The 24,012-nt window shown below is 35.9% G+C and overlaps 1 protein-coding gene across 2 annotated transcripts in view; it reads right to left on the reverse strand.

Moving 5' to 3' along the window:
• Nucleotides 1–271: 271 nt before the first annotated feature.
• The window catches only part of Bmcp (uncoupling protein Bmcp mitochondrial), a 415,529-nt gene continuing 391,788 nt past the window's right edge, over nucleotides 272–24,012 (reverse strand). For both annotated transcript variants that reach the window (XM_069836125.1, XM_069836124.1), the window contains 5 exons: nucleotides 20,888–21,164; nucleotides 15,814–15,932; nucleotides 10,718–10,778; nucleotides 6,460–6,549; nucleotides 272–2,379 (listed from right to left, as the gene is read on the reverse strand). In XM_069836125.1, coding sequence (XP_069692226.1) covers nucleotides 2,260–2,379; nucleotides 6,460–6,549; nucleotides 10,718–10,778; nucleotides 15,814–15,932; nucleotides 20,888–21,164 — 667 coding nt within the window. In that variant the 3' untranslated portion in view covers nucleotides 272–2,259. The remainder of the gene's footprint in view (nucleotides 2,380–6,459; nucleotides 6,550–10,717; nucleotides 10,779–15,813; nucleotides 15,933–20,887; nucleotides 21,165–24,012) is intronic.

A 24,012-nucleotide genomic window follows, 5' to 3' on the forward strand; every position in this document is an offset into this window, starting at 1 on the left:
AATATAAGAATATGCAAAGCCACAAAAAGAAAAAGGGTCAACGGAAGTAGCGTTTCGATCAATTAAATTATCGATATTTATTGCTTTTATTATGTTGCCAACCAACGAATATTGTAGTAAATTAGTTTGATTTTCATCATGGCGGCAATTTCGAATGCTATAGTTAAATATCAAAAAGAAGTGAATCAAATTCTTCCTGTTGGCTTAAAATGTAAGCCTAGAATTTGAAATTATGGAATTATAAAAAGAGAACGTTTTTACTTGCCTCATTTATGATATGTTCTATGGTTTTTTTATGTGATTGTGGTTTATTTAAGAGTGAAATGTTCTGCGAAACATGTAATTCCGGGATGAGTTTGAAGAAATGTAAAAGTAAACGAGATTCACTCATGTGGAGATGTCATTGGAAATTACAAAGTATTAAATGATAAACACAGGAACGCCGTATCGTAGTACTTCGTGAAATCACTTGGATAACGGAGAAAATGAAACAGAACATCTCCATGATAATGTTTACAACAATTTTTTATTTAAATTTTTTGGTCCAGGGAAAACACTAGTAAAAATGTGTTTTTGGAAAGACTAGTATTTCCCCAGGACTAAAAATGCAGCATAAATGGAGTAAAATTAGTATTTTACATGAACCATATTGAATTTGTGGTAAAATATTTTAAGTTTTAAGTTTAGCTTTGGTTTGTTTCTTTAACTTTATTTTGAATAAAATATAATGTATAACAAAGGTGACCAATATGCGCTTAATTTCATTGTTGTTGGTTTTACCTACATGTTTGTAGTATGCTTTAGTTTTGTTAAGATGGCATACTTTATATAATAATCGAAACTATACAATATATAATTGATACTATGGAATACTCGGGGTGGGTCCTATAATGCATCTGTTCCTCGAAAAATCAATGTTATTGTGATCTTTTACACTCATTCTACTTCCTTTCTACATGTCCGTCATTTATGTCAAAACACACACTCCACCTTTCAGTAGTGGAACGAAATGTAGACCGTAACATGTCAAATAAGAATAAATACATGAAATCCTTTACATCTCATTCTCAATATATATATACTTATAGCTTTTAAGGAACCCAGAGGTTCATTACCGTCCTCACATAAGCCTGCCATCAGTCCCTATCCTGTGCAAGATATACTGTATATATACAAACACAAACAAAAAATCGCAACAAGATAAACATGCTAATCAGAGAATGTGATCAAATTAAGCTTAATTAAAAAAAAATCATTTAAAAACGCATCTTGGTTCTATGGACCTCTTTCAAATCACTCTCTGATCCACTACAGTTTAGGAACCATGGTTCTAATTGAATACCTAAGAACAGTGGCTTTCTATACAAGAGAGAGATTCCGATCTCAGTGAGTCCATGTGAAACTTGGAAAGAGATGGTGTTTAGAGAAGATTTTTAAACAGCATTTTCTTCTCATTGTCATCATTATACTACTTCATCATCCTCTGTGTAATGCTGCTTTATCTTCATATGACACAACACAACAAACAACTAATACAATGAAGTGAACTCTGTTCTTACACTCCATTCTTAAAAGGCGATGTTTGGGCCAAGTTGATAAATCATGTATCTGTCATAGGATTACGAAGACGTTCATGGGATCTTTTTTGCTTGTTTTCAGGAGTAGACAAGGTCCTGCGTTCATTGCACTGCTTATAGTAAAGAAACACACTGCATTTTTTAGCCCAAAGATATTCAATATGTTATATATACAAAATAATTGATTAGATATTTTTTAACTATTCTACAAATTATGAAACGACAAAGAAGTCAAATGGAAAGATTTCTGGACAGTTTTCAAGTAATACCATATCATTAAATACAAGTAACTAGATTCAAGTAACATCAATATCTATAATGAAACTATCAGTAGTCTTTCGTAGTAGTAATATTTACACTAAAAAAATAAGATTCTCAATATTGCACTACCTTCCATTCTTATTTCTCTCTTCTATAGTTCTGAAAAAAGGAAACAACCATCTCCCTTCCACTTGAAAGACGTTGTACCACTTCCAAGATGATACAATCTTACCCTATAACAGCAACTTACAAAGATATACATTTATAATAAATAATTTACAAAGGAGAGGAATAGTTCATATTCTTTCTAGTCTCGGTAATTGCACATATTTTTAGCAATATAATATTCAGAAATATTGGCCATGCATAAAATAATTAAATGTAATACATATTTACACAATGCGTCTGGCATAATGGTACCTCAGTATAGTTGTTTCAGTTGTTCATAAGTCACAAAGAAAATAATATTCCAAGGCCCCATTCTCACCCATGTTGGAATGAATCCTTTGTAGAGTGCCAATGGACCTTCATTCTTCACAGTCTGAAATCAAGTTGCATGCGATGTGTCAACAAAACGACAGAGTTGGTAAAATAATTAAGATAAAGGAAGACTGGTTATTTAATTTCCAATGGCATGCACAAAGCATTGGTGCTTCTTAACCAATGTATTATATAATCCTGTCATTCTTATTTCCGGCAGCCAATCATGTTGCAGGTCGGCTACATTTAAACGTGTGCGTCTTGTCATTTGCTATTGATGATGTAATGAATTTTCTAAGGCTCAATAAATACTTAATATAATCGCCCGCCATTTTGGCTCTTTCGTTGGCGTTCACAGAAATCACACAAGAACGCTATTTCCCGCTCAATTATTTATTCAATTACAGTGCGTTTGATTTCTTATCATAGGAACTATGACATGATAATGTTTATCGGTGAAGCAAATAGATTCCTCATCTGGTAGCTCGGCAACGAAAGAACAAAAATGGCGAATGATGCTACCTACCTAGACTTTATAGAGCCTTCACTTCCTAAGACGTAAGCAAAGAGGAGGAGTCACGCCGGGAATAACAGCGACACGACTATAGTACAGTACATGAAGTAAATAGTAACAAAAACCAATTGATGGAGCACTGTTTTTCATCTCTTTGTTTGGTTTATGGTTTTGAGTGGTGACGCAGCCATTACACAACCTCCTTGTTATGTTATCATGCCCCATTGAGAACAGTACATTACTGGGACCTCACCTACAAATTACATTCTTTCGTAACAGCCTTAATTAGTTTTCCATCTGCTTCAAATATCGTATTTTCTTCTCGTGTTTAGAAAAACAGCAAATTTTCCAAAGGCTAGTTTACACAATGGCACTAGGTTTGCATGAAATGTAGTGGTGACACCAGCATATAGATAACTTAAGTATGGACACGTTGCGTTGGTACCTTTGATGTAGCCGGACTGATTTCAATGACCTTCAAGCCAACTAGAGCATGAGATTCTACTTTCTCCCTAGAGTTTGCGCTGACATCACACCAGCTAGTAGTCAACACAGCGGAAATATAACACATACAATTAATACATCTAGGTACATTATGTACTCAAAATAAATTGGATCCATAAAATAATAAATCCGTCATTAACTGTAATGTCTAGACTCTAGAGTTCCTTTATAATGAGAGTTGAGACATTGACCCCATCAACAATTAAAATATGTAATGATTTGATAGCACTGAAAACGGAAAAACAAAACTCTTATGAGAAGTAAAACCATATACTATATATAATAATAAATTTAGCTTCCCTTATGAAAAGGTTGCCAGATTTGACAAAGCGTATTACATATAATTTGGAAACACACCTAAAAGGTAAAATGATAAACATTTGAAATGGTTAGGGAATCGAATATACAAAATGTGCCCAATGTGCCCATTTACAGTTAAGAAAGGGGGAAAAAAATATCATCAGATAGGTTAGAATGATTTGAATGCCATATACCGCGAGAAAAATAACAGTACGTATTTATTGGCATTGATATCTAAACCAATCAACAGCCATCGGTTAAGATAACTTGAAATTTCCATTATCACTCATCATATTATCATTGATACATAATTTTATAATGTATTATATTACTTTATAATATAATTTATTATATCTGAAACATAAAAAAATTATTATTACAACTAGTTTGTCACTGAGAAATAAGGAAAAGCTGTTAACTTGAATTTATTTGAAGCAAAGCGTCACTGGATTATGCAATAAGGTAGGCGATGTTTGGATCCTGTGTCTCAACTCTATACTCAATTATTATCTTAGCGTATGCTCTATTACACTAACCTCTAGCGCTTGAAAGCGGAACTAAACGCCAGCGCACAGAGAAACAAAACACAGGAAAATTCGCTCAGTGTCCATTCTTTATAATCTCTATTCGCTGGTGACACATTCAGTGTCAATGTTCTGCGACTTTGTTTTTCTATGATAAATTATCTAGCTTTCATTAGTCAGGTAATCTTTTCATACTTTGATTTTTATTGTAATTGTAATTGTAAATTTAATACTAACTGTAATTTTATTTGTAATTGTAATTATAAATTTAATACTAATTGTAATTTTATTCTTCATATTATAGTTGGAATCTCCTGGTAGAGGGGCATAGAAGGCCTGATGGCCTTATCTCTACCAGGTTAAATAAATACTACTATTACTAATACTACATAGCTATTTAGTGTAGGCTGTAATGGCTAGCCAGTTGCTGGTAATTCAAGCCTAAAACATCATAAGGGGAAACCCTTGAGAAACAGTCCATTACATGACGTGGATGCTTCATAATGTAAGTACTTTCTTATAAAAATTTCTCATTCATTCGATGCTTCATGTTAGGTTGTTAGCTGAAAAATAATTGTCTGTTATGTCATGTCATTTCCTTCACACATATCAATGAATGCCTTATGTTAGAGTGAGGAAGGATTTTGCATTATGTTTGTTGATACGCAGAGTCTTCTTGTATGGATTGAGATATAGGAGCTGTACTTAGAAATTTGATAAGAATATCTTAAATTCAACATGACTTCAGGCCGATTGTATAAACCATTTAATCTTAGATCAGAGCTTAAATTGATCCTCGTTCTAGCTAGAACTTGGAATTTTGTGTTGTTAATTTCAAATCTGAGATTAATTTGTCTTAAACTAAAGTCAACTTTGATTGAAGAAATTTCTCCGATTAAGTTAGATAATCCAAGTTCAGTTATTTCTTTTCTGATAGAAATATACGAGTGGCAGATTGTGCAAATACAATAACCATTATTATTAATATTAATAGATATGGTAGTTACATTTATATATATTTTTTTTTCAATTTCTTGCCTTAAAAATACACAAACATTCTTATATTTTATAAGGCTTTATCGTGTTCAGCAATTCAAATAACATAACCTATAATATTATATTATGTTTATAACAACTATTAATTATTAATGGATATGATAGGTACATTCATAAATTTTCAATTAACTGTATTACTAAACGAAAATTGTTTATGTTTAGCAGTATCAAACACCATAACACGATAATTTTGTGAATGATCAACCTTCTTGTTATTGTCCGCCATTATTTACAAAGCACGAAACAAACCAGTGTCTCCAACAGAGTATACGGAAAGTTGCCAAAAAGTAGCTGGAAAGTTGCTAGATTTCTCATTATCAACAAAGAAATATTACGTTTTGTCACTATGGGGTGCTAAAAAGGTCGCTAAATCCCTATTTAAGCAATATAAAAGTTAAAAGAAATTGTCGCTGAAAAAGAGTTAAAGTCGCTAGATTGGCAACACTGAACAAACCTGTACAACATGGCCCGCGCATCACATACTTCACCTGTTTATGCGATGTTGCCATATCCTTTGTACGTGAACTTAGACTGCATTTGAACCAAGGTAATTTGATCGCAGAAAAGTTTTATACAATAGAAGAAGTGTCTGAACTCGGTTCACTTTCCGATATTCGATCAAAGTTGATCTTTAGACAGGGAGTTTTATACAATTGGGCCTTCATGTTTTAATAATTATGGCTAGGGTGTCAGTTTATGGTATAATTATTTTTTCTGTCTCTCATACATACACCCTGTAGCAAAGTCGTATTTCGGAGCTTGTGATGAAAGCTGCTACATCATAATCGTCAATCAATCAGCCAATGTTTGAAAGATGGAGGGACTGGCAGGCAGAAAAAAAGAAAGAAAGTTTATGGTATAATTATTTTTTCTCTCTCATACATACACCCTGTAGCAAAGTCGTATTTCGGAGCTTGTGATGAAAGCTGCTACATCATAATCGTCAATCAATCAGCCAATGTTTGAAAGATGGAGGGACTGGCAGGCAGAAAAAAAGAAAGAAAGAAAGAAAGAAAGAAAGACAGACTGAATGACAGACCACTGCTAATAGATGCTTTTCATACCAATGGAAGTGCGAACATGTCTAAAATACTTAATGATGATTTTGCAATAGTACAATTGCTTAAGAATCTGCAGGTATAAAACAGCTACAGGGAAAGTAGAGCGTGCTAGGGAACCCAGCCAAGACAAATTTATGTGCATAGCTCATTAGCACATAAAGAGCAGCAACACTTATACATACCTGAACAAGGCAGTCGATACTTCCTGTATAAATGCGACCCCCAGGACTGCTAATTTCTTTCTTTAGCTTCTTCTGGTTCATCAATCGCGTCTGAAAGAAGTAAATGTTTACTCTCAGTAATCAAAGTTAACGTGAAGTTAAGTTCTTCTGAAAACTCTCAAGCTTTTTTCAGTCATCTATGACTTTGATAGTGCAATACTTTGCATGATTATACAGGGTGAGTCAAAACTCTCAGGACACACTTTCATTTCGAGACGAAATTAAAGATCTGAGTACTCCATGAAAGTATGGATAAGAGAGGGGGGGGGGCAACCTTTGCTGCTACTTCCGGAACATGGCAGCCATCTTGGATTGAGGTCACTTCTTTTTTTAATAGAAATGAGGTCATGTGGTATATCAAATAAGACAGAAATTTACTCAGAAATTCATTGCCGTAATCAGGTTTGACGTAAGAGTTGTGGTTCAAAAGTTATTAACAAAGAAATGTGAAAGTACAGATAATGTTTCAGGCAACTGGACATGACACTGACAAAAAAGGAAAGAATTGAGATAGTTTGGGGGTTGCATGTAGGTGATATAACTGCCACAATGTAAAAACATGGTGTCTGCATTAAATGGTTATATTGTTTGCTACATCACTTATCTACGAGTATACTGGAGAGCAGAACAGCTAATTGCTATATTGCCAAAAACTCAACATTAGCTAACAACATTTTTGTAAACTGTTCAAACGTAACAGACACCATAGTAACACACTTCTTTATGTATGCTAATGTTGTTCATACAACCACATTAGTAGACTAATACACCTTATTATTGATTATTATACAGGTGACACTACTGGTACAGTATATACATATAACACCAAATATTTTACTCGATTATAAGACATACATTTCTCGGTAAAATCGCCACCTTCGAAACTGAGGTGCAAGTTATATTCCAAAGAAATGCTGCATCTCCAATGCTTTAGATGATAAAGAAGACAGCGTGCTTTGGGATAATGCCAAGTCAAACAGATCTTAGTGATTATTCAGACTTAAACTTGGACTTCTGATTCTGAAGATGAAAGTGGGACAGAGTGCAGATAATTTGTATTAACAAAAGCCGCCCTAAATAAGGGTTCGAATAGATCGGCCTACTAATCAATTCATAAAGAATAATCATTAAAAACAATTGTGTGACAATTTGAAAGGAAAAAAAAAAAACATTAAGATAAATGATACGAAAACATAGGAAATCATTTACAATAAAAGTTTGTTGGGTACAAATGATTACTAATTATAGCTAAGGATGATTTTAACACATGAGATCCTATGGCATCAATCGTTGCATCAGAAATTTTAAATTGTTTAAGCTGATTTAAAGTTTCTCGTGGGATCGTGCCATGGGCACCAAACATGAGTATTATTTAATGAACCGAAGTACATATGATATTTCCATGCAGATATTCTGCGTCATCATACGATGAAAGAGTAATGGAACGGAGAAAAATTCTCTCCGGCGCCGGGATTTGAACCCAGGTTTTCAGCTCTACGTGCTGATGCTTTATCCACTAAGCCACACTGAATACCACCCCGGTGTCGGACAGAATCATCTCAGTTTTAAGTTCCAACTCTTGGGTTCCCTCTATTGGCCGCCCTCTGCACTACGTCATAGATGTCTATGAACGAAGGACTGAAGTCCACACATATGCTGAGGTGCACTCGTTATGAGTGACTAGTTGGCCAGGATCCAACAGTACATTAAATAATATATATGATATGCATAAATCACTTGTGATTTAAGACGGCGCTTATTCCGTCGGATCCCGGCCAACTAGTCACTCATAACGAGTGCACCTCAGCACATGTGTGGACTTCAGTCCTTCATTCATAGACATCTATGACTTAGTGCAGAGGGTGGCCACTAGAGGGAACCCAAGAGTTGGAACTTAAAACTGAGACGATTCTGTCCGATGTCGGGGTGGTATCCGGTGTGGCTTAGTGGATAAAGCATCAGCACGTAGAGCTGAAAACCCGGGTTCAAATCCCGGCGCCGGAGAGAATTTTTCTCCGTTCCATTACTCTTTCACCAAACATGAGCCCAAAAACTGTCCAATATGACTTTTTTTAATATTTAATTCCTCCTGTGTTTATTTTGTACGACTGCATGTTACATCTGCTAGCCAACCTATTTTTTGTGTATTTTCAAAATTTATGTGCATGTTATATTCGATAGCATGTTTTTAAAGAGTAAATAGGCTATGATGCATTCTGCACAGAAGTGGCATTCACCACCTGATTAACAAAATTATTCACTCTACTTTGCGCAAATGGCTTACTATCACAACCTTACATTGCAGCCTGAGGCTTATTGTGCTTACCACTCCTATTCTATAAATGATTGGATAGCTGAACGGCTGCGCTCTTGTACAAGTACAGCACAGTGAACTACTCCTATTCTATGAATGATTGGATAGCCGAACGGCTGCGCTCTTGTACAAGTACAGCACTGTGAACTACTTCTATTCTATGAATGATTGGATAGCCGAACGGCTGCGCTCTTGTACAAGTACAGCACCGTGAACTTAACCCGGGCTATTGTATGGATGATGATGCTGCTATGTGAATTAATGATGGTGAAATGAGTCCGAGGTCTAACGCCGTTTTCCCTCAACCAATTCTGCTTCAATTGGTTGAGGGAAAACCCCGGAAAAATCCCAACCCCAACCAGGTAACTTGTCCCGGGCTCACTCGTTTCTTGGCCAGATGTGCACCTATTACTCCACAACGGTGGACAACTGTATATTTAGTTGCAAAATATGTCAGACCTGAATAAAGGACATAAATATGCAGATACCCTTCTGTCTGTAGGTGAAATTGCATGTTGTTAAATCACGGATCGAGGGTGAATGCTGCGTCATATCACTTGGTTTGTGACTTTGTGTTTAAACGAGATAAGGCTGCCACATTATTGAAGAACGAAATTATATAATATAAACAACCGAAATCAGATTGAGAAAGCGGTAAATTTGAAACAAAATTAGAATGGAAAATGGAGTGGGCATATCCTTTTAAATACTCGGCTAACAGAGTATTGAAAATGGCATCATTAAATGTCATAGCACTGAGTTAGGTCTTAAATTTTATTTGTAATATATTCTCTGCAGTCAGAAGATCATTTTAAGGGGAGAGGATGGTATTTTTTAAAACTTTTTTCCTATTTGGTGTAAAATATTAATTTTTTTGTATGTAGAGAGCTCATAGCTGTGGCAACTCAATCAAATAAAAATATTTTGAAAAAAATATATATATATTTGGGGGCCCAAATTTGAAAAAAAAATATACCCAATGCAGGATTTTACTAAAATCGATATATCTAAACCATTTTAAAGACAGATTCAAACAGTTTTTTGCAATGTATTTGCAATAGCATGTTCTACAAACTGTCTGTAATAGAATTTTGATATTAGTTCCTACGTTTGTAAAATAAATAATTAAAATTTAATAACAATTTTCTGATTTCCTTTCTTGCAAACAAACGGAAGTTTTTTTTAAATAAAATCAATTAACAAAATTCTGTTACAGAGAAAAGTTTCCTAATAGTCTAAAGAATGTGTGTTCTAAATTTCATGCAGGTATCTTTAATAGTTCAGAAATTATATCCATTTTTGTCTGGCAATGTAGCAAAAAAAATGAAGTTACCGGAAACCGATAAAAGCGGGCGTGTGATTTAAAAATCCATAGCGCAGGAAGTTTAAAAATGACGTCTCAACATCCGATAAGGGCACAAATACCCACAAAATGTTATGCAATGCATTCCACACATATCAAAGGGTATTTAAAACATTTTTTTTTGTTTTTGAAAATTTAATTTACCGGAAACAACAATAAAAGTGGGCGAGTGATTTAAAAATCCATAACGCAGGAAGTTTAAAAATTGCGACTCAACATCCGATAAGGGCACAAATACCCACAAAATGTTATGCTATGCATTCCACACATATCACAGAGTATTTTAAAGATTTTTTTTTTTTAATTTACTCATTAAAAAAAAAAAATACCATCCTCTTCCCTTAAGCGGAAAAACATTTTTTTAGAAAAAAAAAAAAGAATTTTAGTCAAATTTCCGTATTCTCTTCCGTTAAGAGAACCAAGTCAAAAATGTATGGTTCAATGAACGTACTAGAACACTCATTTCTCTCTGTATGTAGAACTACATCCCACAGTTTGGTCCACATGTGTTCTTTTATTCTGGATATTTCAATAGTACTTACTCGTATCACATCGATTGGGGTGGATGCTACAGCACTTCCGAGACTTGCTATGAAACTTGAGCTGAAAGAACAAAGTTCAAAATTAGTGCCACTCCTAATGTTTTGCAGCACAATTGTTTCCTAAGAGAACCAGATAGGAATTGTGTAGTTTTAAATACATTTTCTGTTACACTACAAAAATTTGAGAAACAAAGTCTTAAATTTGGGATTGTGAAATTTTGTGTATTGGAATGTACCTTCCGACAAAAGCATGGGTTGGGTGTGTTGGCGAGCGAGCACTACTCTATGCTAGCCGCTAACTCGGCACAATCTGCAACAAGACACCCGACAAGTATAACACCACGTCTCTGTGCCTCGCCACCTCACACCACAGTATAAAGGTACTGTATAAGCGATATGCTACAATAGAATACACCATCACAAATCACACTGCAGCAGCAGTTCCCAAGCTTGTTTTTAACCCCTTTTACAAAAAGAGATCTTTTTTTATTTTTTTTTATTTTAGTAGGTTATTTTACGATGCTTTCTAAACATCTTAGTGTTATTTAGTGTCTGAATGAGATGAAGGTGATAATGCCGGTGAAATGAGCCCGGGGTCCAGCACTGAAAGTTACCCAGCATTTGCTCATATTGGGTTGAGGGAAAACTCCGGAAAAAACCTCAACCAGGTAACTTATCCCAACCGAGAATCGAACCCGGGCCACCTGGTTTCACGGCCAGACATGCTAACCGTTACTCCACAGGTGTGGACTAAAGAGATCATACTTCCTAGTATGTATACTTCAGAACACCATGGTCTTACTGCATGTGCCTTCTTATTTCAAATTATGATAGGGTAGCTTAAGCTTATCCTGAAGCTAATTGTTTCAATTTAAAAAAAAAACCCGGCCACATTTGATTACTGGTATTTCCTTTCAGTACTGTACATCAACACGCAAATTTCATGTTTGCATTTAAGGAATATTCTTTATAAACATCAATTTCTCTTTCTTTTGATGCATTAAATATAGTACAAGTCCTTTATATCCACTCCTCAACCTCGTAAGCAAGCTGAGCAAACAACCATAAAGAAAATATCAGAACATTTTTTAAATCACTGAAACTCTGTTAAAAGTTTACACAAATAAAAGTATCATTTCAATTATAAAAGAACTGGGTTTATCAAAATATTTTTCAACTTTTATTGCAGTTACTTTAACAACGAGAAATGAAATCAAAACAGCATTGCAACAATTGAAAAAAAGGCAATGTCTCCTGAAATTTTAACCATAGATACGAAAAAAAAATTTAAACTTGATAAAAGACATACAGAGAATATAAATGCCAAGTGATACATGAAGGGAAATTCACCGAACCTTTTGGAATAACTAGTGGAGTGAGACAAGGGTGTATTTTATTCCAACCCTCTTTCTTTTAGTTGGATGATGTAACGAGGAAAACAATATATGGCGGAAGATGAGATATAAGATGGAGCTAGAAGGCTTAGAATAAGCAGATGATACTTGCCTCTTCTCACAAAGTTTTAAAGATACGATTGAGAAAGTATTTTGTTTAGAAATTGAAGTTGCTAATGTCGGATTAAAAATCAATAGTGAAAAAACCGGACATGCGAATCAATACAAGAAAGGGTACCATGTTCTGTGTGGGAATTGTAATCCAGGATAATATGTTTTTCTTGCTATTCCAGAACTTCACGCATTGGTAGTTTACATCTTCGACGTGCATAAAATAAATAGATCATTCCGAGTTCCCTTAGAAGACATGAGAAGGATCACCGAGACAGTTAAGAAGTAAAGTAAAAATATAGTTAAACATAGGATTAAACCCTTTTACCTAGTAGTTAAAGAACTATAATGACAAAGCCATCATGATTATATTAATTATATTTAGAAATCTTATTTCAATACAAATGTCTGTGGTGAAAACAATACTGACTCTTTAAATATTCATGCCATTTTTAATACTCTGTTAACAGAGTATATAAAAGGATATGCCCACTCCATTTTCCATTCTAATTTTGTTTCAAATTTTCTGCTTTCTCAATCTGATTTCGGTTGTTTATTTTATATAATTTCGATAATATTCTGACAGTATTTTCCTAAGTTAATCAGTTCTCACAGGGCGAAAATTCTGTATTTATCTTAATTTTGTAGTGGAGAAAAATGTTGTGAATTTTAAGGTCAAACTGTAAACTGGTGGCTGGACACAATGGAGGGTTTGTTTGATTACACAATTATTAAACTCTGTAATTTCAATAGTAAAGAACGATTATTTATTACTATGACAAAATATTCAAGTTCCAACTTTTTACGCAAACAACTTTACTTTAAACTGCGTCATGTTTGAATATACAGTGTCTAGGGTTGCCAAATTTTTTTTTAACAAAATACAGGAGACTAAGGAATCGACAAAATTTCACATAGAAAATACACAAATTATTCAGTTCAGTTATTAAAAAAACAATTTTGTTCTTCAGTCAGCAGATAGGCTTCAATTAAGAGTATTTTGAGACAGATTTTGTCTCACGTAATAGTTTAAGTCGACTGCAGTTGTTAGCTCTGATTTGATTAGATGTGTCATGCCAGAGCCATCTTGAAGAGGACAGTTGACATGAATTTGGCAGAGTGGAACTCAAATGCCTCTGATGTAGTCAAAACAACTGAGCTTAACAAAAACTTGAAGTACTTAGAAAAACTGAACCTCGACCCTAACAAAATTATCCACAAAATTTTCAGAACTGTTTGTATTGTGCTAATGGCACCTAATAATGTGGAATGAGGGAAGCCATATGGACCTCATATGCTGAATGCCAAATGAGGAAGCTTTGAGAAATTGGAGAATAATTCAGTAATTGTTATTTTATTGGGTAATTTTACGATGCTGTATCAACATCTAGGTTATTTAGCGTCTGAATGAAATGAAGGTGATAATGCAGGTGAAATGAGTCCGGGGTCCAGCACCGAAAGATACCCAGCATTTGCTCGTATTGGGTTGAGGGAAAACCCCGGAAAAAACCTCAACCAGGTAACTTGCCCCGACCGGGATTCAAACCCGGGCCACCTGATTTTGCAGCCAGACGCACTGACCGTTACTCCATAGGTGTGGACTGTAATTGTTATGTTACTACATTTTCTAACAGTTTGAAACTATTAAAATAATCCCTACTACTAATGGTTACCTTTTTATAAACATCGAGGGGTTCATGAAATACAAGTTGGGAACCACTGCAGTACTAAAGCATCAATTATCCAAGAGACTCTACCACTTAGACAAAAGTTAAGGTATGATCACACATCGCTACTTTTGCAGCGCTGCAGTATAAAAAAAATGTGCAACTCTCATACTGTGATGTGTGAACAACGGTGCAACCCAAAAAGTAGCGGCTGCTGAACCAGATGCCCGCAGCTTGAAAGTAGTGATGTATGAACACGGTTCTCAGGGTTTCAGCCAAAGCATTTTTGATATTGGTTTTGTTGAAACTTTTGCAGCGGTTACAATCAGTGTTGCCACCCAAATGTGCCAATAATACTTTTGTTTGGATATAGTTTAATGTTTGATGTAATGAAAATAAATTATTTATAATCGTTACTAAATGTAAAACATAGTCAGAGTATATTTGCTGATGATATAGTTTCAAACAAGAGGGTTGCCAACATCGACTATGAAAATATGCTGTTGGTTATCATTTAAGTATATTGGGTGATTTTTAATAACTTTATAATAAAAATAATGCCAATTTCTGAATAATAGTTTGGACAGAAAAAACAATAGTAGATAAGTAAGCAATCACATGAGTTTCATAATCTGAAACTCTAATACGAACATAACCACAAAATGTATATTGAAGAATCAACATGGATATGAAAAGCTGCAGCTAGACTGCACCTGCAAAAGTAATGCCTTGTGTGTGAACAAACTCGCAACCTCCAGTTGCAACTTTTGCAGTGCTCGGGTTGTGCAGCACGAAAAGTAACATGCAGTGTGCTACTTTTGGCTTACATGTAAAGGTATGGTCACACATCGCTACTTTTGCAGTGCTACATTTATACTGCAGCTGCAAAAGTTGCGTGTCGTGTTCACACGTAAGCCAAAAGTAGCGTGCTGCACGCTACTTTTTGTGCTGCGCAACCCGAGTGCTGCAAAAGTTGCAACTGGAGATTGCGAGTCTGTTCACACGCAAAGCGCTACTTTTGCAGCCGCAGTCATGCTGCAGGTTTCCATCTCCATATTGACTTCTCAATATACTTTTTGTGGTTATGTTCGCATTATTAAGAAACTCATGTGAAAGCTTCCTTATCTATTATTTGCTTTTCTGTCGTATCTAGTATTCAGAAATTGACATTATTTTTACTATAAAGCTTTTAAAAACGCCTATATACTTAAATGATAACCAACAGTATATTCACGTAATCAATGTTGGCAACCCTCCTGTTTGGAACTACGCTACGGAAAATTAAAAAAATGAATTATATCATCACCAATTATGCTCGGACTGTGTTGTGTATTTAATAACTGTTACAAAAAATTTATTTTCATCACATTTAACATTAAAATATATCCAAACAATAAAAGTATCATTGACACATTTGGGTGGCAACACTGGTTGCAACCGCAGAAAAGTTTCAACAAAACCGATATCAAAAATGCTGCGGCTGCAACCCTGAGAACCCTATTCACACGTCGCTACTTTTAAGTTGCGTGCAGCATGGAAAAGTAGCGGGCAGCAGGTTCGGCAGCCGCTACTTTTCGGGTTGCACCGTTGTTCACACGTCGCAGTACAAGATTTGCGCAGTTTTTTGTACTGCAGCGCTACAAAAGTAGCGACGTGTGATTGTACCTTAAACACGACTCGCAACTTTTGCAGCTGCAGTACAAAAGTTGCGCAGTAAAAGTAGCGACGTGTGACTGTACCTTTACAGAGAGTTGTGCAGACATTGTCACTGCCCTTCACAAGATATAAGCAACACATAATCACGTGTGGATGCGTCACAGGGATAACACACAAGGTTGCACTCACCATTACTCCAGTGTTCCAGCACTACTAGAAAACAAGCATTAATAGGCAAGCTGCACAGAGAAATATGCTATGTACTTACATGAAATGGTTTGAGATGTGGTTTCCAAGTGAAGCCATCAGGTAATGTTTACAGAAATCATAAACAGGAAGTTCCACAGCTGCAATGACGGCTGCACGTTGTGCTGTAGGACCAACTCCCTGGATAATTCAACAGAGAAGAAACATTGTTTTATACAATAGACCTAAAACTATCAAATGAAGCCTGTTCTTTTTTGTTAGATTCAAGCCTTTAGTAATTACCTTCAAAGCTAATGATTATCCAGTACATTTATTGATGCAGTTGTTAACAAAACATACAAGAACAGTCACCTGAATCTTCAGATATAATAATTCTATACATTAAAGATACATCTGGAAAATACAGTATAAGAAAATATCTAGTGAACACAATATCATAATCTCTTTTGATATAATGGCGGTAAGACTGTGACTAAAACACTAACTCCTTACTTACTTACTTACTGGCTTTTAAGGAACCCGGAGGTTCATTGCCGCCCTCACATAAGCCCGCCATTGGTCCCTATCCTGAGCAAGTTTAATCCAGTCTCTACCATCATATCCCACCTCCCTCAAATCCATTTTAATATCATCTTCCCACCTACGTCTCGGCCTCCCCAAAGGTCTTTTTTCCCTCCGGCCTCCCAACTAACACTCTATATGCATTTCTGGATTCGCCCATAAGTGCTACATGTCCTGCCCATCTCAAATGTCTGGATTTTATGTTCCTAATTATGTCAGGTGAAGTATACAATGCGTGCAGCTCTGCGTTGTGTAACTTTCTCCATTCTCCTGTAACTTCATCCCTCTTAGCCCCAAATATTTTCCTAAGAACCTTATTCTCAAACACCCTTAATCTCTGTTCCTCTCTCAAAGTGAGAGTCCAAGTTTCACAACCATAAAGAACAACCGGTAATATAACTGTTTTATAAATTCTAACTTTCAGTTTTTTTGACAGCAGACTAGATGACAAAAGCTTCTCAACCGAATAATAACATGCATTTCCCATATTTATTCTGCGTTTAATTTCCTCCCGAGTGTCATTTATATTTGTTACTGTTGCTCCAAGATATTTGAATTTTTCCACCTCTTCGAAGGATATATCTCCAATTTTTTATAGTTCCATTTCGTACAATATTCTGGTCATGAGACATAATCATATACTTCGTCTTTTCGGGATTTACTTCCAACCCTATCGCTTTACTTGCTTCAAGTAAAATTTCCGCATTTTCCCTAATCATTTGTGGATTTTCTCCTAACATATTCACGTCATGCGCATAGACAAGAAGCTGATGTAACCCGTTCAATTCCAAACCCTCTGTGTTATCCTGAACTTTCCTAATGACACATTCTAGAACGAAGTTAAAAAGTAAAGGTGATAGTGCATCTCCCTGCTTTGGACCGCAGTGACTACTACTGTATTTACCCAAATATGTTGTTTGCTAATATGAGGCGTGTCCAAAAAGTAAGTTTTCCTTGGGCAGTCCAGGGAAAGAAAACACAATGTAATGGAAAGATTTATTGGAACAGATACAGTAATATTGATGAACTATTTTTCAACATATTCCCCACCGGAATTGAGACATTTTGTCATACTATGGGATCAACTTTTGTATTCTTGTGTCACAGAAGTCTGCCGCCTGGGATCGAACCAGTTTGTGACAGTTGTCTGCACCTGTCACTGTGAAAATGCTGACAGGACAGGAATTTCTTAAGATGTAAGAAAACATTGTAATTGCTGGGAGCAAGATCCGGGCTGTAGGATGGATGTTGAAACACCTCCCAGTGGAACTCCTGCAGAAGATCTGTTGTGTGCCAAGCCTTATGTGGCCGAGTGTTATCATGCAACATGCACTAAAAACCCAGTGCCGCTTGTTGCAGTGAGAGAGGTGCAGACGGCTGTCACACACTGATTCCGATTCCAAGCGGCAGACTTCTACAACACAGGGACATACAAACGTTGATCCCATGGTATGACAAATGTCTCTCAATTCCGGTGGGAAGTATGTTGAAAAACAGCTCAACAATTGCTGTATCTGTTCCAATAAATCTTCCAATTATTATGTTTTCTTTCTCTAAATGGGCCCATAGAATTTTACTTTCTGAACATGCCTTGTACATGAATTGAAATCCATTGGTTAGTTTAGAAAATTGACAACTTTTGTGAATACTGTATAAGAAGCAGAATAAAAATGTGTTCAATAATTTTCAATTTTTACGTCTGAAAAATGAGGGGTCATCGTAAATTCTCGTATTAATGAAAATACAAAGTTATGCTGATTTTTTATCTTGTAGAGTAAACTAAATAATGCCAGTCATAGTAATTTCTTCTACAGTCCAAATTTCGCGTCAGCTTGGGTAGCGCAGTCGGTAGAGTGCTGACCTTCTGTGCATAAGGCTGTGGGTTCGATCCCGGCCCAGGTCGATGACATTTAAGTATACTTAAATGCGACAGGCTCATGTCAGTAATTTACAGGCATGTAAAAGAACTCCTGCAGGACAAAATTCTGGCAGATCAGCGATGCGGATATAATCTCAGGAGTTTATTTTTTTTATTGGTTTATTTTACGACACTGTATCAACATCTCAGGTTATTTAGCGTCCGAATGATATGAAGGTGATAATGCTGGTGAAATGAATCCGGGGTCCAGCACCGAAAGTTACCCAGCATTTGCTCGTATTGGGTTGAGGGAAAACCCCGGAAAAAACCTCAACCAGGTAACTTGCCCCGACCGGGATTCGAACCCAGGCCATCTGGTTTCGCAGCCAGATGCGCTGACCGTTACTCCAAAGGTGTGGACACCTCAGCAGTTGCGAGTATCGTTAAATAAAACATAATTCAAATTTCCACTTTTCACAACGGTATCGCCTTGTGTGGTACTGTAAAGCGGGGTAACTTTGAACGCCGAGGTGACTTTGAACAGTAGTTTAGCGCCTTTCTAAATTAAATGCTGTACCCAATTGCGATAAAACTGTTTAAGTTGTCAATAAACTAGTTCAGTTCTTTCGCAATAGGGTACAGCATTTAATTTAGAAAGGCGCTAAATTACTGTTCAAAGTCACCCCGCTTTACGGTATAAAAACTTTTTCATGTCAGACTATAAGATTGACATGGTTAAGAGAAGGCCCATTAGAGATTTCCAGGATTTGCATAACAGAACCACAGATAACACACCTTGTGCTTGAAAATACACAGACTTAAGTCCATTGGTTTAGAAAATTCCAAACTTTTGTGAATACTGTAAAACAAACAGAATAAAAATGCGTTAATAACTGCAAAGTTAATGCAGTTTAATTCTGTAACATTAGTTTACAAATATGATGTGCACCTATGGAGGATTTCTATCCTCAATTAATTTTCATTCAACTCAACGTTCTTAGACACAAATCAATCAAACTACAGTAATTGAAACTTCATTACGAACTCTATATGATGTAACTAGCCATGCGCTTCGCTGCACTTGCTACAAACATTTTTTTTTTTTTCAGAATGGCTCAGTAACTTATGGTACGAAAGGGACTAAGCACTTCTTAATAGCTTATAATCAACTTCCATTAGAATACAAAGTTTCACCAAATTCCTGGTGTTTTAAGAAATGTTTTTGGCAAGATTATTTATTTTAATTCTCAGTTGGTTTATTTATTTTCTTCTTTCTCCCTAACTTCAGTGATAGCTTATGGTTCTCATTTCCTTTCTTTAACAACATATTATGCAGATATTCTTGTAAAGCCCCTGAATGAGTTTTACTTGTCCAGACATACTCAATAAATTAAAAAAAGAAGAAAGAAGTGTGTTATATGAATACCTTTTGCTTGTTATATTAAACTTCATATATCTCGTTAAATATCGGTCCTACTCAATAAATTAAAAAAAAAAAAAAAAAAGTGTGTTGAATCAATACCTTCCACTTGTTATTGATTTTTTTGGATAATATTACGAGGGGGATCCAGGAAATAACGACCATTCGCGCATACCCGCCGCGCAGCTGACTCCCCTTCCTTGTTTGAAGGTCAACTGGCTTCCTTAACATGTGTTCTCATAATGTTGTGAGTACTGGTTGCAACAAGTCGCCATTGTGCATTCTGTGTTACTTCAAAATGAACGACGTGATTGATAATCCCGCCAACTGTGAGGTGAGGAGTGTGATTCGATTTTTGAATGCCCGACATTTGAAACCTGCACAAATTTACCGGCAATTGAAAGAAGTGTATGGTGATACTGTAATGAATGAAAGAAATGTGAGAAAATGGTGCGAAATGTTCAACAATGGGCGAACAAATGTCCACGACGAAACTCGACCCGGACGCCCATCACTCATCACAGAAGACCTGAAGACTAAAGTGAACGACAGAATCTTGCAAGACAGGCGCATATCACTCGACGAATTGCATATTGCCTTTCCTGACATTTCTCGTTCTTTGCTTGGTGAAATTGTGTCGCAACATCTTGGCTACCACAAAATCTGTGCACGATGGGTTCCACGGCAACTGAGTGACCAACACAAAACTCAGAGAATGGCCTCAGCATTGACATTCTTGATGCGATATCACACAGATGGAGACGCCTTTCTTGATCAAATTGTGACTGGTGATGAGACCTGGGTGTCTCACAACACCCCAGAGACCAAGCACCAATCACGTCAGTGGCATCATCCCTCATCACCCAAGAAACCGAGAAAATTCAAACAGTCACGGTTACTGTCTTTTGGGATCTTTTGGAAGTGATGAAGAGTTGAAGAAGACAGTGAACACCAGGCTTAATCAACTGGCGGCACAGGAGTATAACACGGGAATTCTAAAGCTAGTGAACAGATACGACAAATGTTTAAATGTAGGTGGTGATTATGTAGAGAAGTAAAGGAAGCTTCAGTTATGTAACAGACTTTGTTTTTTTCAAATAAATATATTTTTTTAATTATTACAACAAAACGGTCGTTATTTCCTGGATCCCCCCGTACAATAACAAAAGTTGCTTTAAAAATGTTTGCGACTAGCTTTATTCTAAGTAAAAATTTTTGTAAAAGCGAAAATTACTAAAAACCATTTCGGTTACAGTTTTATTATTAGTATAGATAAGCAATGAAAACAAATCTTACCCTCCACAAGCCTGCAACGCCTTCCTGTCGGTAAACTTCTTGAAAACAGCCCACGATGCCCCTCTGGCTCTGGGTGCCAAGCACCTGCATCCGCACTTTAAGCACGTCTGTTGGGTTGGCAATAGCACTCGAGACCATTCCTGCCACGACGGCACAACATACATTGACTCGCACATCCTCATCTCCCGTTCCATGTGACACTAAACCTTTCAGAGAATAGTAGGTGCCAAACTTAATTGTGCCGTAGGTTGCTTGCCTCAGGACAGCTGGGCCAATTCTGTGGAGGTAACAGTCATTTATATGCAAATATAGTGGTAAAGACTGATATTGTAAAGTTTGATACAAGTATATAAGTATAGTGGAGTTCATGTAACGTCAGTTCATAAAAGGCTAATATGGGTGTCTTTTCAATGTTACCAACTGTTACCAGTTATCACTAAAGCAGATAAAATCACAATGCTATGTATGGAAATAATAATAATAATAATAATAATAATAATAATAATAATAATAATAATAATAATAATAATAATACTTACTCACAAATGGCTTTTAGAGAATCCAGAGGTTCATTGCCACCCTTACATAAGCCTGCAATCGGTCCCTATCCCGATCAAGTCTAATCCAGTTCCTAGTATCGTATCCCACTTCCCTGAAATCCATTTTAACCCCTCTATGTCTCATTCTCCCCAAAGGTCTTTCGCTCTCAGGTCTCCCAACTAACACACTATACGCATTTCTGGATTCACCCATGTGTGCTACATGTTGTGCCCATCTCAAATGTCTGAATTTGATGTTCCTAATTATATTAGATGAAAAATACAATGTGTGCAGTTCTGCATTCTGTAACTTTCTCCATTCTCCTGTAACTTCATCCCTCTTAGCCTCAAGTATTTTCCTCAGCATCTTATTCTCGAACCCCCTTAACCCTTAAACTCTGTTCCTCTCTCAAAGTGAGAGTCCAAGTTTCACAACCATACATAACAACCAGAAATATAACTATTTTATAAGTTCTAACTTAATAATAATAATAATAATAATAATAATACTTACTCACAAATGGCTTTTAGAGAATCCAGAGGTTCATTGCCACCCTCACATAAGCCTGCAATCGGTCCCTATCCCGATCAAGACTAATCCAGTTCCTAGTATCGTATCCCACCTCCCTCAAATCCATTTTAACCCCTCTATGTCTCATTCTCCCCAAAGGTCTTTCTCTCTCAGGTCTCCCAACTAACACACTATACGCATTTCTGGATTCACCCATGTGTGCTACATGTTGTGCCCATCTCAAATGTCTGAATTTGATGTTCCTAATTATATTAGATGAAAAATACAATGCGTGCAGTTCTGCATTCTGTAACTTTCTCCATTCTCCTGTAACTCCATCCCTCTTAGCCTCAAGTATTTTCCTCAGCATCTTATTCTCGAACCCCCTTAACCCTTAAACTCTGTTCCTCTCTCAAAGTGAGAGTCCAAGTTTCACAACCATACATAACAACCAGAAATATAACTATTTTATAAGTTCTAACTTAATAATAATAATAATAATAATAATAATACTTACTCACAAATGGCTTTTAGAGAATCCAGAGGTTCATTGCCACCCTCACATAAGCCTGCAATCGGTCCCTATCCCGATCAAGACTAATCCAGTTCCTAGTATCGTATCCCACCTCCCTCAAATCCATTTTAACCCCTCTATGTCTCATTCTCCCCAAAGGTCTTTCTCTCTCAGGTCTCCCAACTAACACACTATACACATTTCTGGATTCACCCATGTGTGCTACATGTTGTGCCCATCTCAAATGTCTGAATTTGATGTTCCTAATTATATTAGATGAAAAATACAATGCGTGCAGTTCTGCATTCTGTAACTTTCTCCATTCTCCTGTAACTCCATCCCTCTTAGCCTCAAGTATTTTCCTCAGCATCTTATTCTCGAACCCCCTTAACCCTTAAACTCTGTTCCTCTCTCAAAGTGAGAGTCCAAGTTTCACAACCATACATAACAACCAGAAATATAACTATTTTATAAGTTCTAACTTAATAATAATAATAATAATAATAATAATAATAATAATAATAATAATAATAGATAACAAAATCATTTGAAATAGAATATAAATTTACATACTAATATAAGAATACATGTAGGTTACAAGACAAAAAGTTGAATAGCAAAAATGTACTACATAGCATACAGATATACAAACGATTAAGTAAAACATCAAGATAACTTAAAAAAAGAGAGAGAGAAAATAACTTGGTCATGTAAAGCAAATTATTTAGAAACTTTTGCAAGAGTCTAGTTCTGTTCAAAAAGAAACATTTCTAAGTAGAGTGTGCTTAAAAGATCTTAGACTCAGACTATTCCTGCTAGGGGGAAATGGTTAGGTTTCATCCTTAGGATATAAAGTAAGAAGATCTATACTACATTACAGGATTGAACGAAAAAGTGTGTGTTTACCATACGTATCTACTGGAATAAAAGACCGTTTCTTCATACAATTTTCCTACTGAAGAAGTGAGGACACTCCTACAAAAAAATGAACATATTCCCCAGAATTGACACCATATGGCTTTCGTTTATGGTATGCTCTTAAAACAAAGTATATGCGACAAATTCCCACAGAGACTTCTTGCAAGTGCTCAAAAAAAAAATTATTATTATTATTATTATTATTATTATTATTATTATTAATATTAGCCTACTATTATGTATTTATAACCCTAACATACCTATCTCAGGTAAAATAGAGTTCTTTGTAAAATTGGAGTATAATAATAATAAACCAATCTCTTCAGAATTTTGAGAATGCCTGAAAGCATCTCTTATAATTTAGTTGTGAGTGCAGTCCCTTCATTTTTCAAATGATGGAACAACTCACTGTGCAAGTGCTCAAAAAAAACTTCTTTGTGTAAACCAATCTCTTCAGAATTTTGAGAATGCCTGAAAGCATCTCTTATAATTTAGTTGTGAGTGCAGTCCCTTCATTTTTCAAATGATGGAACAACTCACTGTGCAAGTGCTCAAAAAAAACTTCTTTGTGTAAACCAATCTCTTCAGAATTTTGAGAATGCCTGAAAGCATCTCTTATAATTTAGTTGTGAGTGCAGTCCCT

Source organism: Periplaneta americana, chromosome 9, assembly GCF_040183065.1.
Source record: "Periplaneta americana isolate PAMFEO1 chromosome 9, P.americana_PAMFEO1_priV1, whole genome shotgun sequence".
Taxonomy (NCBI): domain Eukaryota; kingdom Metazoa; phylum Arthropoda; class Insecta; order Blattodea; family Blattidae; genus Periplaneta; species Periplaneta americana.